We start from the raw sequence: 16,186 nt of genomic DNA, 5'->3' as shown, positions 1-16,186 counted from the left end.
TTTGCGACTGGGGTGGCTGAGGTCCTTCTTCAAACACCTTCTGGAGTAGACATCCTGTACAACTGGTAGCGCACAACCTGTGATGAGCTGGGCTGTTTTCATCACCTGCTGTAGAGCCTGGCAGTCAAGGGTGGTGCAGCTCCCATACCAGCCAGTGATGCAGCTGGACAGAATACTCTCAGTGGTGCATTTATAGAAATTAGAGGTTAGGGCAGTGGGGCATGGCAACTTTCCTCAGTCTACTGAGGAACAGGTGCTGTTATCCTGCTTTGACAACAGTGTTGGTGTGATGTGATATCATAATGCATCATAAATTATGACAAATGCTGTAAAATTAAACTTGGCTAGTTTTAGAATTATTTCAAATGACTTAAATCTGTGTTAGAACATTGTGATTTCTTCCATCTGTCATACTTTTCAACAAGGTGGTCACAGGCTGGAATAAAGTAATTAAAAAGACTGATTCCATAATAAATATAATTCACGGCATAAATTCTATTGAGACACTTCTGGCTTCCAAAATAAAAAAAAATAGCATCATTTATGATGCATCATGATATCCATCCATCTTTTATCTATACCCGCTTATTCCTGGTCAGGGTCACGTAAGGTGCTGAAGCCTATCCCAGCATGCATTGGGCGAGAGGCAGGAATACACGCTGGACAGGTCGCATGGCACACACACCATTAACTCACACACTCATACCTATGGGCAATCTAGAGTCTCCGACCAGTTAGCCTACATTTGGACAGTGGGAGGAAACCGGAGTACCCGGAGGAAATCCACACAGACACGGGGAGATGACGACCCCGGCCAGTATTCAAACCAAGGATCTTTTTGCTTGGCACCGCACCACCATGTTGCCCAAAAATAGCCTATATCTCCACAGAAATGCATTCTAATTTAGAAAGAATACATTCATTGTAAACTATTGAGATTGCAAACTTCATAAATTGCTAAATAAGTATAAGTATATAATGCATCAAATATATCACCATTAATACCACATATTGTGCACTGTTCCTGTGAAGCAAATGAAAAACATATTTAACAGAATATTATGCATGTTTGAAGTTTTTTAATGCACTCTTACAACCACTGGGTGGCACAACAGCACATGTCATTAAAGAAAGTCCCTCCGCTTTAAATAACATTCCAGAAACGGTACATAGCAATCTCATACAAACTACATGCTAGCCAACTTCCTTTTTTCACAAACATAAATGCACTTTATTTACATTATGTTCTGTCACCAAGAGCAGTATGCATCTCTGAAATGCCACCATTTACTTTTAAGTGAAATTGTTCAGCAGGATCCAAACCATAGTGGGCTGCACATTTTGTTCATGTGGTCAAATGAAATAGCTTACATTGCATTCCTAACTCTTCCAACATCAGGTACCCATCTTTGGTTTGATGAAAGCTTTGATTTTAGCAAGTTCAAAACAATATGATGAGTCAAAAAAGCAAGGTACTCCCAAAATATCGCACTGCTTAACTGACTCATTTTTCCTGAAAAACTTATTAGACTAAGCTGAGAGATGTGGAAGCATATATTCACATGTATCTATCATTTGGCAAAAAATTAATTTGGAAAACATAATTACAAAATTCAATGTAATGTATTCTAATGTATATCATAATAGAAAGTTATGAATACACAATTCAAGTACGTGTTTACACAAATAAGACCATCTCCAGTTGGCAAGTCTGCTGGTAAATTTGAAGATTTCTCTTCTTTAAAATGATTAGCATAGGGTTCATGGTGATTGATTTGTAAAGTTATTTTTCTTTTGATCAAATAAAGCAAAGGACTTTTTTTAAATTGCTGTTATAAGTATATGCAAGTATAAACCCTCCAAAAATCCTCATGCTGATTTATGTCAGTACTATAAACCAACATATATTAATACAAAATCCAAAAAACAAACCCTTCTTTGGTGAGTTCTGAATTTAGTTTTTTTTTTTTTCTTTCTGAAACTCTTTCTTTTTCCACTTTTAGTGTTCTCTCTTGAGACCAGTACATCATTCACTAAACCACTTTGTTTCTGACATTGTGCTACTTTATACCTCATAAAGCTGGATTTTGTCTACATTCATTATATTTGTCATGTGCATACATTCCAATCACAGGCTGCTTATACATTGCTTTAATCATAAATGAAAGTGAAATAGATGCAAACTCTAGCTATTCATAAATTACTACCTTGATTTCTAAATGATTTTATTCAAAATATCCAATCACAGTGCAACTCAAAATTGAACCCTCATCTGTGCTTGTGGGTGGGGCAAAATGGTTTGACCAACTTTAAACACAGATGTCACTAATTCTACCTAACAACCAAATCAAAACAACGCTGGCAAAAAGGAAGACAAACTGGATTTTCAATAGACAAGACAAGATCAGATTTCTGTTTACAAGTGTACCTTTTTCACCATTTGGTTATTCATGATGTTGGACACAACTGGGACTGGATGACCAGGGAAAGTTAATAACTTATAATAACAACAGAAAATATATACATATATTATTTAACAAATGCACAGCATTTATCTTAACAAAGCACTCTGAATGCAACGAGAACAACCTGAAATGCAAAAGACAAAATTGGTTCCAGCTTTGGCTTATGCCTACATTTCCCAGTACCATGAGACACTGCTTTTGAGTTTTTCATGCTTTCTTCTCCTGGGGCCATTAATTGGGCTTCTCCTGAACAGGCAGGGTCATGTGATTGGTTACAGATTGCTGGTGTGTTTCCTCCTGTAAAGGGTGTGGCATATCCTCCGGTGGCACAGTGCTCATCTTGGGCTTGGCGATCCCTTGAAAGTCCTCCTCGCTGGACTCCTCTTGGACAGGGCTGCAAAAGTCCTCCCCTGGGCCTCCTCCACTGCTTTGAGAGTTCTGACTGACGTACACCACGATGACATCACCACTGAAGTTCATAACCTGTCCATTAGAAATAAACGTGGTGTTGCTGTTTCCCATAACGTGACCTACAAATGGAAATGAACATTGTGCTGTGAGTGTGGCAATTTTCACATAACAGTATATAAGAAAGTGACATAAGAGGTCCAGAAATAAATCATCTTGGAAATCTAGGTCCTTTGCTTGACTCTTTTTCTCCAGTGCTTAGCTCATCCTGGTGTGAGCATTATATTTCCTGATTGCAGAAGAATGACAGTATTGTTTGAAGTAAAGCTCTGCTGATGGTCATGGAAGAAATATTTTGCATATGACACATAAAAACAAATTCAGATAGCACCAACCTTATGTATAGTAACGCCAAACTTCTAAAATTAGAGTGCTACAGGTGACAAATAATAATTCAGGTTGTTCTCTGAAAATGCATTAATTTCACACAAACAGTAAATTTGCTGATATGCATATATAAGTACACCAGGGAATAGCTTCAGAATTCTTTCACTATAAAAAAATTAATCACAGAGGGGCAACATACTAAGCACTAGTCTTGTAAAACGTCCTCACGTGACTTTTTCACAAAGGTTTGCTTCTTTCAGCCAAAAACATTCCCTGGTATTGATTTCCTAACGTGGGCCACTAAAACGGAATTCCTCTAAAAGAAAAAAAAGGAGTAGGAGACAAAAACATCAGGGACACCAAAGGTGACCAACACAGTACAATTACTGGAACTGTGTATAGATACCGTTCTACCTAGAAAATACATAGCGATTTCCTTTTCCAGCCATTTCAAGATTTAACCATCTCAAAGCACTTCCTTACTGGTGCCGTACACATTCTCAGAATCAGAGTAGGCCACAAATACCATTTCACACATCAGTCACCAACAGATGAGTAATGGATGTGTGAAATGTGTGGTACTCAATTCATACATCCTTAAATGGTAAGGGCTGGTTTCAACAAACAATTTAATGACATTTAATTGAATCTCAAGACACAATTTAATTACATTTAATTTAATTTATGTCGATAGCTTTAAACATTATCATAAATAAATAAATAAATAAAAAATTGCACACACTGTTTTAGTCTAGGACAATAATTAAAGTTTAAAGAGCCAGTTGTAAACATGCACTAAAAACTGAAAAAAAAAATTTTTTTAAACCCCCAGAAATCTCTTTACGAGATATAATTCTGGGCACCTTATCAACCAGTGGGTTTTGCTGCTGTGACCCTAGCTGACTGAAACTCACCCACCCCTCAGCAATGCTAGAGCCAATTGCATAATAAAGAGGCTACCGGCTACAGTCAGCATTTAATACCAGACCATGGGGCCCACCTAGACGCTGAAAGAATGCCACTGAAGCAGGAGGAGCTATATAGCAGCCTGTGTGCTTGTTATTTTACTGACATTTTGACACTACACGTCTTCATCAGGGTACGATGGGGTAACACTGGATCACACTGCTGCAACCTCATCTTTAGGACTACATCAGTTGCTGGACAATTGGGGAAAAGCCATCGGTCAGACTGCAGACAAATTGACAATGACTATAACTCAGTTATAAAGCGCACTGCACTGTGTGATGCTGATCAGACTCCTTGTAATGTATTAACCTCAGTGAAAAGTGTAAACCACAACAGAAGACGTGGTAAATATTATGAATTCTCTGCGCAGTAAAGACATTAATGTAGTCTTTCCGAGAAACGGGTGGAGATGCTTCCAAGTTGCCTCCCAGACTAACAGCAAAAAACATCTGGAAAAGGCCATGGCTGACACATAAAACAGCTGCACAGTCATAGAGTGACTGGAAAACATTATTAATGGTGTTAATAAAGAGTTATGCAACATCAAGGAAAACAGGTCTGTTTACAGCATTCCTGATACGTTGCAATTATGCAATGCTTCATGGGATATTTACGATAAGTAGACAGGGTGGACCATTAGTAAGCCTAAAAGTTATGAGTATATATTGTTTCAGTAAGACCGTGGTCATTTAAAAATTCTTTGGAATTTAAAACAAAACTTAGGCATATTACTGTATAAGCATGTTTGGGTCATAGGCATGGTCCAGTATTGTTTTATTGTTTATTTTGTCACTGTGTGGGGAAATGAGGCTATGGAAATGGGTTAAGCAGTTACAGTAGAAGCACTTTGTCAGATCATTAAATTATTGCTAGATGCTATAAGACTGTGTAGCCAGTAAAAGTATTACGCCAAACTGTGCAACTAACAACCATCCTCACTCAAACAGCTTCAAACCCGGGTTTCCAGGGAGCACATCCTACTGAAGATCTCAGTACACTGATGCACCACAAAACCAGTCATACCAGGATCAACTGTAATAATTCCCATAGGCCACTGCAAAACTGTCATAGTTTGACCTACAGTAAGGCGTGAAGTTTTCAGTATGGTAGAAATTGGCAGCATCAATACTGTGTGTAGCTCGCGCTTACTATGGGCTGATTTTGCGGCTGTCACAGAAGCAGAGAGCGGCTCACTCACCGGATGCCAGGGGGAGGTCTGAAGTGTGACTGGAGCTCTCGGTATCGAGCTCCAGAGAAAGGTCCCTCACAGAGAGCTTCTCCTGCTGGCTACCGTCCTCCTCGTTATCACTGTCCGAGGACAGCATGGGGACAGTGGTGGAGTCTATGCTGCAGCAGCAGGGCTCGTTCTGTCTGTGGTCTCCGTCCGCTCGAGCCGAGCCGCAGAGGCCGCCCTTGCTCTCTGACGCGCTGGCCTTCGCCGCTCGGCCGCAGAAATCCAGACAAGCGTCACATGACCCGTGCCGGTTGGCGCAGCGGGAGCAGGCCGAGAGGCTGCAGGTGGAGCAGCCATTACAGAGGGACGTCTCCTGGAGCAGGTTCCCTCCGCCCGTACCGCTGTCTCCGCCACAGGAGCAGGCCCTGGTCAGGCCTGTGGCCACCGCTTGACTGCAGTCCTCGTTCTCCCCCACCTCCATCGGCTCCTTGGTGGACAGCATGCAGCTGCAGGAGCTAGAGGAGGGCAACGGGGAGGGCACTACGCCCAAAGCCTCGTCACAGGGCCCTCCAGGCCCCTCCTCCTGATCCAGTCGTGCTGTTGCAGAGTCACCGTTTGCCAGTCTGTCATCTGGGCAGGTGTTGAGGGATTTGGGCACGTTATCCTCCTGGCTAATCAGGCAGGAGATTTCATAAAGTGTGCCGTTTTGTGGTCCATGGTTACTGCTGAAGGGTGCCAATGATGTTTCCTTTTTAAAAACAAAAGAAAGGAATGCTATTCAAAATGCCATTTAATAGGCAGTACTATAGACTCTCATATGCAATTAAGGTAGATTTTGCATTCATACCTAAAATGGCCACCTTTCACAGCAAAAAAGCAATGTAAAGATACATTATCTTCCTAATTTAATACACAAGTCTGAAAAAGGCCAAAATTGATCCATGTACTGTAAATAACCTTTATCTTCTTGAACAGCATTCCTTTCTGCCTTTTCACTAAAAGGGGAATTTTCTTTACCTGCTGTATCCGACTTCGTTTCAGATTCTGCACACACGTTCTTAAGTTTTCTGAAAGTAATGAACACAACTGTTAGGTCAAATTTAAACCAGTTTAGACTTGAAATTAATTATATTTTCCAACCATAGATATTTAAGAGGGAATAGCTTCAGTTAACATATTACTTTTCACTGACATCACTATCAGTTATTTCTAAAGACAGGGAAATATAATTTACCAGAGAGAGGTTCCAGTCTATCTTTGTAGCAAAACAAGAACAAGATGATTGAGGAAATGATGACTATCACGGACAAGACTGCCACTACAACCCATGGCGTGGACGTGCCTGCAATTAATAAAAGATACATTTTTATTGAAATACATTTTATATGACCTATTGATGTCCTATTTACAATATGTACAATAACATGCTAAAAATTCATGTTTGTCTTGGACAATGTGTTTGCTCTTTAATCCCGCTTGCCTCCATGATTGCTGCAGGTAAACACAAATGCCAGCTCACATACCAGCAATAAGAGGTCCACACACTGCATCTGTTGTATCACTCCCAGGTTGTTTCTCTGTCTTCCCAAGTTCTTTGCAGCTGGAGGGAAATATACTTATTTACACAAATGTATTATTTTGTTTCAGCATATCACACTGTTCTCATCATTTTCGGTTTCCTCAGCAAAACGCTCACCACAGAGAACAACCGCTACCAGAAAATCAGCAACTTCCAACGGAAGTGGTGCGAAAATTAGTCATAATACCGCAGTGCGGTAAGTCCGAGAGGGCACGTTAAGCCGTGTTTTCCTATGACCTGGAAATAACAGGCGGTAAACAGGACCCTCAGGATTATCTTTTATGTGTGTATCTACGCACAATGACTGTCGTTTCAGAAGACGACAGGAAGAGCAGCGAGCAGAATACCGTCTCCCGGCGGTTGTTTAAGGGTCATTTCAGGGTCAACAATTTGTAGTTTTTGCTAGTACATTCATTTCAAGCAGCACTAGTTGTCCCTTACAGCAGAAATACGAAGCTAGCTTGTGGCCAGCAAATTCCATTCCGGGCTATTTCCAGTGGCCACACAGACTGTTCTCTCAAAAAATAAACATATTTCAGGAAAGGGGAAAAACTCTCTTGATCAATATTCACTGAATATTCCAAGTGGTTCTTGGACAGTACAAAAAATATTTTGTTTCCTGATATGAGTCATTGTACAACATATTTTATTAATAATTAAAAATGGTTGTCATTTTTCTTCATGAACAAAATCTAAAACAAGTGTATTTGTAATGTGGACTCGTCCAGCTGAAGATTCAATTGAAATGTTGTCCTTCGTTGATACAGTTGTTAAGGGGTTAGGGTTTGGAGCAGACAGTGTGCAGGCATTTAATTACTTTTTCATACTCTCAGCCCAGCAACTGGAATTGACCGGACTGTATGATCTCAGCAGGCAGGTGACATTCTACTTTAACTGGTGGAAAAGTTCTATGAAAACACCTACCTAGTCCAGGGCCTGCAAGGCTCAATTGAAGATTCATTGGAGAAGTGTCCATGTTCACATGGTTTACAGGAACCTCGGCCAAAGTCTTCATTCAGTATGAAATAGAGAAAAAATTGCAATGAGTTCACATCATTTGGCAACTTTTAATTAGCATCTTGATCGTCTGATTTTCTTCACAAATTATGACGATTTTAGTTTTCTGGTGTATGATGTGGCCATTTATGTGTTTGCTAAGGCATTTCAAGCCATGGGTTTAATTACGCATGTCATGATACAAGATGCTGGGCTAAACTGAAGCTGAGCTGTAAAGCACACACAGCAGAAGCCCAATCACTGGGCACCACTTCTACACTCCCATTTCCCTCTCCACTAATGCAAAGGAACAAACCGGACCCATTCATCACTCATTGATTTCGATTATAATGCAACCATCCGTGTGCATTTACATCTCAGTATACTGAATGGGCGAAGCTAAATGCAAGGTCCTTACTCTCTGTGGTGAGCCCATAGCCAGAGGGGCAGCTCTTGATCTTCTCGCAGAACTCGCAGTTGCTGAGGTAGCACTGGAACCCAGGCCTACACTGGCAGGGCACAGCAGCCAGGCGGTTCTGCGGGCGAACACGGCTAAAGCCCTTTCCTGAATCCAAGAGCACAAAAGGGAACGTCATCACAAAGGACAGTGGACAGAACCTAGGTGTGCTTCAAGGCTGGTGCCTATTCCATTCCTGTTTGGTCAATTCAGGAAATGAGTTGAAATTCAGTTCAGTCAGTGAAAAACACCCATGTAAGTTTACATTTTCCAGTTTGTGAATTGAATTTCACATCATTTCCTGAATTTAATCAAGCCATGAATTAAGAAACTAATTTTAAAATACATTTCATGTCATATCGTTTATTGTTTATTTATCCATTCCAGTTATAAATTCCCTTGCGCAGCTGTCACAAGAAAAAAAAGCAACTCGGGGACTTAACATGTGCATGCTATGCTGCATCACTATTTGTTTAATGATGCACCTGTTACAACCGGCACCTTGACAAAAATCTATAGTATGACATAAGAGATACTTAAAGGTACAACTGACCTGTGTCACAAAATTTCTGTGGGAGACATTTTGTTTCATTGTTCCAGTCTGGTTGGTACTCGTTACTTCCACAGTCCCGGCAAGTGGTGTCTGAGTCACTTTTGCATGGCAAAAACACATACTTTCCTGTGTGTGAGATGAAAGACATCAGGGCTAACCAGGAGTAACTACTGGTACACCTGTTATGGTAAAATGCCAGCTATCTTGAATAAAACTTTTCTCATCAAAGTTGGGATATGCTTAGATAACCATTTCACTGAGACAATACAATGTGAAAAGCTGCTTTTTTAAAAGTAGTTTTGACAGTAATGACCACATGGTGTCTGAGCAAAGTGGAAAAAGTGGTACGAGGCTAAAGTCGATGTGTTCCCAAACTGATATAGTAACGTATGTGTCATAAAGATCACAACATGTGGTATGTGTAAGAATAACTTCTTCTTTCCTGTTGTCTTCCCCATTTTGGTTTAAGGGCTTATAATAAGAAACGTCACATTTTTATTAATGGAGATGCAGTGCTGGGAAAAAGACTAATAACCCCAGTGATGGCTATGTATTAACTATTGCTTTTGCTGAGAATGGGAACAAGCTAAACTGCAAGCTACAAACCCTTAAGACAGCTCTTTAATGAAATACAAATGGGATGCCCCTCAGTAGACATTTACACAACATACACAGGCAGTTTAGTGCTTACCTGGTGCACATTTACTGCAGCACATCTTATCTTTCACATACTGGTGCTGGTTGCAGTTTGGTTTAGAGGCTGCCTAGAAAAAGGAAATGTGATATAAAACCACAAAATTAGAGAAATGTTCAGAATGTTCCTTTTAATGCTTAAACTGAACTGGAAAAATGCTTATGCTAAAACAGAGCCTTTGATGTATTTTCCTTAAGTGATCTTTAAATCTCTGTGGTTTGATTGAATCAAACCAAACTATTTACCTACATTTCCATTCTGCCAGCATGCAATGTTTAAATAAGGCCAGTACACATGGCCGCAAGCTATATATAACCACCAATGCACCTGAAATGTCAGTGTGATGTACTTGGGAAAGAATTACAAGGTAAGCGTGTCTACAAAACTGTATAAGCCTCTCAGTGGAGGTAGACAAACTTGTTCCTGAAATGCAGAAATACTATAGATATTGTAACTATTTCTGAATTGTGAAATGTTCATTACCATAACTCACAGTCACCCGCATATGTAAGTCCAAATATATTCAGAGCTAACAGCATGATAAATGGTTTGGACCATTTTTGACAGCCCAGGAACAAGAATTCACATCGTCAGTGTTCAGCCAGTGTGTGTTATTGAGAATATGGGTGTAGCTTCAGGGAATCCTTATCATGTGTTGAGCAGTGCATGCTGTGTTGTGCAGATAGCTTGGCGTCGTCAGCACTGCAGCTTCCAACCTACATTACTTCTGCTGTCAGCACCATGTCACACAACACTTAAAATATATAGTAAAAAGAAATTAACGTTGACCAATTCAAAGAGCCTGCTTTATGAACCAACACACCTATTTTGCCGTGGATCCAATAAGAATGTTGCATAGTTTACCACTAGATTTCATGACAAATTTTCCTATTTACTAAGCACAACTTTACTCCTTTGGCTATTGTTTTATACACTTTTGTTTTTATTCAACTGTTCCAGCTATAAACCATAATACTGACGCCCTCAGCACACACGCAATAATAGACCCTGTTATTGCACTCACTGATCCAGGGGCGTCCACTGAATGCTTTTTGGTGAGGTAGCAGACTGTTCCAATTTGTAGACCATTAAAATGGGCTCTAACAACAGGCCATAAGACGTAAATGGTAAGGTGAGAGAATATAGCAAATAATGGTCCTTTGTAGGAAAATACAAAATAACTCATTTTGATGCCGACAAGTTTGTTGTCCATAAAACAGGAATACTGCTTGTCATGGAATTCCCGAGTTCTCTCCATTCATACGCACTGTGAAGGAACAGCTGCCATGAGGAATTATCTGACTGGTTTCCTTCATTCATTCAAATGCATGTGTGACTACTAACACAATGAGACAATCACAGTAATAAGAGTAATACAGTAATACGACACAGTGATACAGCAATATGAGCAATATAATCAAATATAGTACTTGTTTATCAGCATTTCTTACAACTGTAGCATCATTACTCTTCAAATTTTAAAGCAAATTACTGTTTGTATTTTGGTCTATTTTTCTACTGCAGAGTATGTATCTGAGACCCGCTGCATTAGAATGTCACAATTCTGTATTCAAATAAATAAATAAATAATTATATATATATATATACATACATACATACATACATACATACATTTGTATTTGGTATATGTAGATGTGTCCTGTTATATGTTATATAGGGAAACCTAGGGACCACCATGCGTTACTGCGAAATAAAGGAAACCATGAAATGTATGGAAGCCTTATTGTTGTGTTTGTTTGTTTTCTCCGCAACACAGCATCAGAACGCCATTATGTGACATGGAATGTTTTCACTAACTAAATATACAAGATTTTCTCTGGTTTGTGAGGCCCTAGATAATTACATGTCATAGACATTTCCAGCATGCAACCAAAATTCTTTCAACTCCAGGTCACCTTGTGATATTTATATTCATAGCAGTAACACAATATTTACTTCCAAACTTCATAAAGTATTATTAATATATAGTCGTGACAACATGTTTTTTTTAATGTTCAAAATGACTACTCCTGCCCCACATTAAAGAGGAACAATCATTTTCGATGATTTTACTTTGTATTAAATCCCCACAAATTGGGAGCAATACATTATATTTGGCATTAAGCCACACACAGGCCATATTTACCCATCATTGATTCATTTAGCAGACATATTTTTCAGAGCAACTTACCGATTATTATATAAACTAAAATAAATAATACAGGCAAATAAACAGTGGTATAGGTGTAAACAGATAAAATAAAAGTGCCTTTGTATAAGTTCTCAAAAAACAGAAATGCCAGACCACCAGATGACACTGAGAACAAACCATATGTAAGTTTAAGCGATAACAAGAAGCAATCTCAAAAACACAAATTTCAGTCTTACTGGAGGATACAGTCAAGATGAGGCTACCACCAAACGACTTACAGCACATACTGTATCAACATATGCCATACCCACACTGTTCCACTAATCACACTGACCAACCTGTCTATTGCATTTTCCTTCTTCTACACAAAACACTTGTCCACAGCCTTACCCACAGTTTTGACATTTGAATGTTTTTCTGATATTTTAGCTTTCTCTGGCTCAGAGAGTTGCTTACACCACATCAGAAATGGCTTCTTCTCCATAAATCAAATTGTCTGTTAGTCTGAATAACAAACAGCATCTATAAGAAACCAATAAAATGAAAGGAATGTCTTTTTATCTGTACATCTGAGAAAAGCCTGTTAAACAAAACCAGTTCAAAAGCTGAAACATGAAGAGAACCACACTGTACCAGGAGGTGTGCTCTGTACTGGTAGGTGAAACCACCACAACATTTGCATAACTGACATATTGCTCTTTGCACACAGGCCAATCACAGCAACTTACTTGAAGTCATGCTTATGCAGTCAGTTCTTATTTTATCTTTTATTATTTATCATTCAGACTGTTCTTACATATTTACGTTGAACAGATATTCTTATTTATGTAACAGTCAGTCCCCCCAGTTAATAATTGCATGGCAAACAACAGAGAATATTGATTATGTTTATAATGTGTTCAATTACTTTAAACTGACTCAAACTGAATACTGCATTGTGACAAGGTGTCACCTGTCCAATTACTAAATGACACCAAAACAAAACAATGTTTGTGTGCATGTGAAATATGAAACAATTTTATGAACTATTTTTCCTCCTGTCCACATCTTATAGCCTCTGAGTAAGGATGCCAAAGTTTGTTTAATATTGGAAAGAGGAAGATGTTAGTATAAGAAAATGTTCTGTGGAACAAATTAAATCAGAACAGTTATGGTAACAAACATCAGAGGAAGCTTAGAAATGCGTCCCATTCATGTATCCGTTGACCACATAGTTCCAGACAGGCTGGCATCATGTGTGTAGTGCCTAAATTTTACAGTCAGTCATACTTACGTATCTTGCTTACTTGTACATGAAACATATTCTTTGGTTCAATATAGCTGGCAAGATAAACATTCTTTGCAACAGGTTTAATTTCCAAGTCATTATTAAGTATTAAACAAAGTGCTGCAATACATTTTGACGTGGATGACTTGATGGAAGTCATCTACAATCAAACCACAAGGTCATTGACTACAGGCTAATTGACTGTGCATTACAATTCAAAAACATATTTCCTTATATCAACAATGCAATCAAGATATTCAGATTTAGCATCTGTAGTGAAAAGCAAAAGGTTGGTATTTCCTATGTATATGAAATACCAATTAGTAATTGTAGTAATTATCAATTTAGTAATTATCATTTCACTAAATGGCAAATAGCCTGGTACCCTACTGCATGATGTAAAGCCTCCAATACGGAAAGCAAAATGCAATGAATTGATGTATTAAAATCCAATTACGTCGGATGTATCGTAAAAGAGGAACGAGAAGCATTCTGAATAACTTGAAATTTCGGCCATTGGTTTTGAAATGCATCTTTGTGTTCAATAAACATGACAGCGCTCTTATTTAGAAATAAAATAATAATGAAATACAAAATATAAAAAGTTCTGCTTGTGTATGTAAAATGGAAGACAAAAACGTTATGCCAAAATTATCTCTTTTACATTCTACCGTCGATGTACACCACACTGACAAGGTTGTCCCGTGAAGGAAGCCGATAAAGGTGAAAGACGTTCACCATCCAATTACTCTTAGCGACAACATAATAAATAAGACAGTGTGATACTGCACAGTAAAACGGCCGTTCTCTCTTGCATTAATCGAATATGTATGAAAAACAAGAATGGCTTCTCTGTATAAAAAGCAAAGAGACTCGTCTGACGTCTTCATCAAGAGCAAAATGTTAGCCATCTAACCACACGAATTGTATCAAATCATGGACCTACAAACAGAATACGTAACAGACTTCCCACAAAACTTAAAACTCAAGACAGAGATGTGAGGGAACTTCAGACGAGGATCCTGTGGTTAGGACAGCTCTTGAACACAAAGCAAAGGAAACTGTTTCCAGTCAGCGGAGGCTCATACAACGTAAACATGTCTATTATTCATGCTACATCATTTGTTTAACAGTAAACACATTCTATTAGCTATGCTACACACAAATGTCCTTGGCGATTATGAACTTGACTGTGCTTTACGATCAGAATTCATCGGTATTTTTACATTTATATTCCGAATATGTCGATGTATTCATAATAACAGTTAACGTCATTTACTATGGGAAAATAAAATACTTCGCAAACGTACCTGTGCGCAAAGAGTGACAATCAAATGCGTGACCCAGCCTCGCAATATCCAACTGATTGTAAAATCCACTCGCATGTCTTCTGCTTTAAACACTTTTTTATCTTATAGTTTATTTAAGACAGGAACCAATACGTATTTGTTTCACTGGCACCTTCTACTTTCAGCGGGTTGAATTCTTGACTACAGAAAACTTATTTTTTCGCTTCGGTGAGCTATTTGATGTCGACTTTCCAAATTGCAGCGCATTCTCAGACAGCATGCCCGTGGATGTGTGTTCACCCACGCTTTGAAACTGAAGTTCTTCATTTCTGTGCACACATAAAAACGCGATATACTGTCGAGGACTAAGACTTCTGAAAGCTCCTCCCATACAACCGAAATCCTACGAGTACGTTTTTGGAGCATAACTGCAGGCTTCGCAACGTTCACTTATGTTGCATGATTCCATGCTCATTTAAAAAAAAAAGACTGATATTGCTACACTTAATTTTCTTTATTTCTGATGACAGAAAGGAAATGGAATTAAACAGTCTCATGGACTGCCTTGAGGACATCAAGTGCTGGATGGCTCAAAACTTCCTGCAGCTGAATGAGAGCAAGTGTTAATGAGGTTTGCCACATGAATGACCGTGTATGAGCAAAAACATATTTTGTTTTTATCGAAAGATTCAATTAAGATTTATTTGAAAAAGTTGAATAATAATACATAAGATGCATTTTTTAAAGACTAAAAATGACTAGAAATAAATGGTTACCTGTAGTAAGGACAGAACTTCTGCGATAGGCCTTAGTGAAACATTGCATTCTATCTGGCATGAAACTGCTGCCATGTACAAAAACTTTTTTATTTAATAGAAATGGTGGGTTTAATTCCTAGATTACGCACTTTTCCTCTCTGAATGCCAATTAGAAGTCTGGTTATCTGAAGTAACCCTTGATTCTCCAAACGCTGCTCCTAATACTGCTGTTACCAGGAACTTACTTGCTTTTTCTTAAAGTGAGGTTCTTACTGTAGTGCTCTTTTGGCAATTGATGTTAAGAAGCCCCCTGGAGAGGATCAACTTGTCCCATTTTTCCCACAGCGCGCAGGAACTGGCGCCGTGGGCTATGCATGGCAAATTGTGGTCACTCACTCACTCACTCACTCACTCACTCACTCACGGACGACCTTTCAGGGACATTTTGTGGGACGCACGCGCACGTGGTGCTTTGTTTAGTAGGATGCATGCACAGGTGGTGCCAGCTAAAATGTGTCTGCGGAAGTGAGTTGCGCCGTGGGTCTGGACGGTTCTGTGCTTGTTCATTAGGCTTTCTGCTAATCTGATTGCAGAGCCCCGACTCATATTTTCAGTTTCACTATTCTCTCAGGTGTCATCCTGTAGTATGGAAAGCTGTGCATATACTACCACTCCGGTGACCTAAGCAACCTTAATAAACTAAACTGTCCTACTTGGCTAAATTTCTAGAATCCCTTGTCAACAAGTAGCTTAAAGCCTTTCTTGCTAGTTAGCCCATTCTGAGCAATTGCCAATCAGGATTCAGAGCTGATCATAGTACAATTTCTGCTATAACTCCTGTGTTAAATAACATAGTGACTCCTCTGGATAATGGGCAACATTGTGCTCCTCGTCTTGTGGATCTGTCGAAAGCATTTGATACGATCAATCAATCCACTTTGTTGCACAGGCTGCCTTCTATTGGGGTGGATCCAACTGTCTGTATTTGGTTCCAAAACAGGTCTCAGTATATACTGTAGCTACTGATCATGTTAATTG

The 16,186-nt window shown here is 39.1% G+C and overlaps 1 protein-coding gene across 5 annotated transcripts; it reads right to left on the bottom strand.

Moving 5' to 3' along the window:
* Positions 1–1,059: 1,059 nt before the first annotated feature.
* tnfrsf11a (tumor necrosis factor receptor superfamily, member 11a, NFKB activator) lies at positions 1,060–14,728 on the bottom strand. Of its 5 annotated transcripts, XR_004764878.1 has the most exons (11): positions 14,412–14,728; positions 9,680–9,752; positions 8,989–9,114; positions 8,397–8,543; positions 7,907–7,991; positions 6,927–7,003; positions 6,638–6,745; positions 6,421–6,470; positions 5,428–6,151; positions 3,460–3,560; positions 2,910–2,995 (listed from the first exon to the last, which is right to left on the bottom strand). XR_004764878.1 is itself a non-coding variant. In XM_035414523.1 (10 exons), the coding sequence occupies exons 1-10, from the start codon at positions 14,484–14,486 to the stop codon at positions 2,697–2,699; spliced, it is 1,764 nt and encodes a 587-aa protein (XP_035270414.1). In that variant the 5' UTR covers positions 14,487–14,727; the 3' UTR covers positions 1,060–2,696. The 5 variants fall into 5 exon arrangements, 4 of the variants coding, with proteins under 4 accessions (XP_035270414.1, XP_035270416.1, XP_035270415.1 ...); XM_035414523.1 differs by lacking the exon at positions 3,460–3,560 and having other exon boundaries at positions 1,060–2,995; positions 14,412–14,727; XM_035414525.1 differs by lacking the exons at positions 3,460–3,560; positions 14,412–14,728 and adding an exon at positions 12,173–13,695 and having other exon boundaries at positions 1,060–2,995.
* Between the last annotated feature and the right edge of the window lie 1,458 nt (positions 14,729–16,186).

The sequence above is a fragment of the Anguilla anguilla genome, chromosome 4 (genome assembly GCF_013347855.1).
Source record: "Anguilla anguilla isolate fAngAng1 chromosome 4, fAngAng1.pri, whole genome shotgun sequence".
Taxonomy (NCBI): Eukaryota; Metazoa; Chordata; class Actinopteri; order Anguilliformes; family Anguillidae; genus Anguilla; species Anguilla anguilla.
The sequence above is the reverse complement of the archived record's forward strand: the minus strand, read 5'-3'. Positions and strand labels throughout refer to the sequence as shown.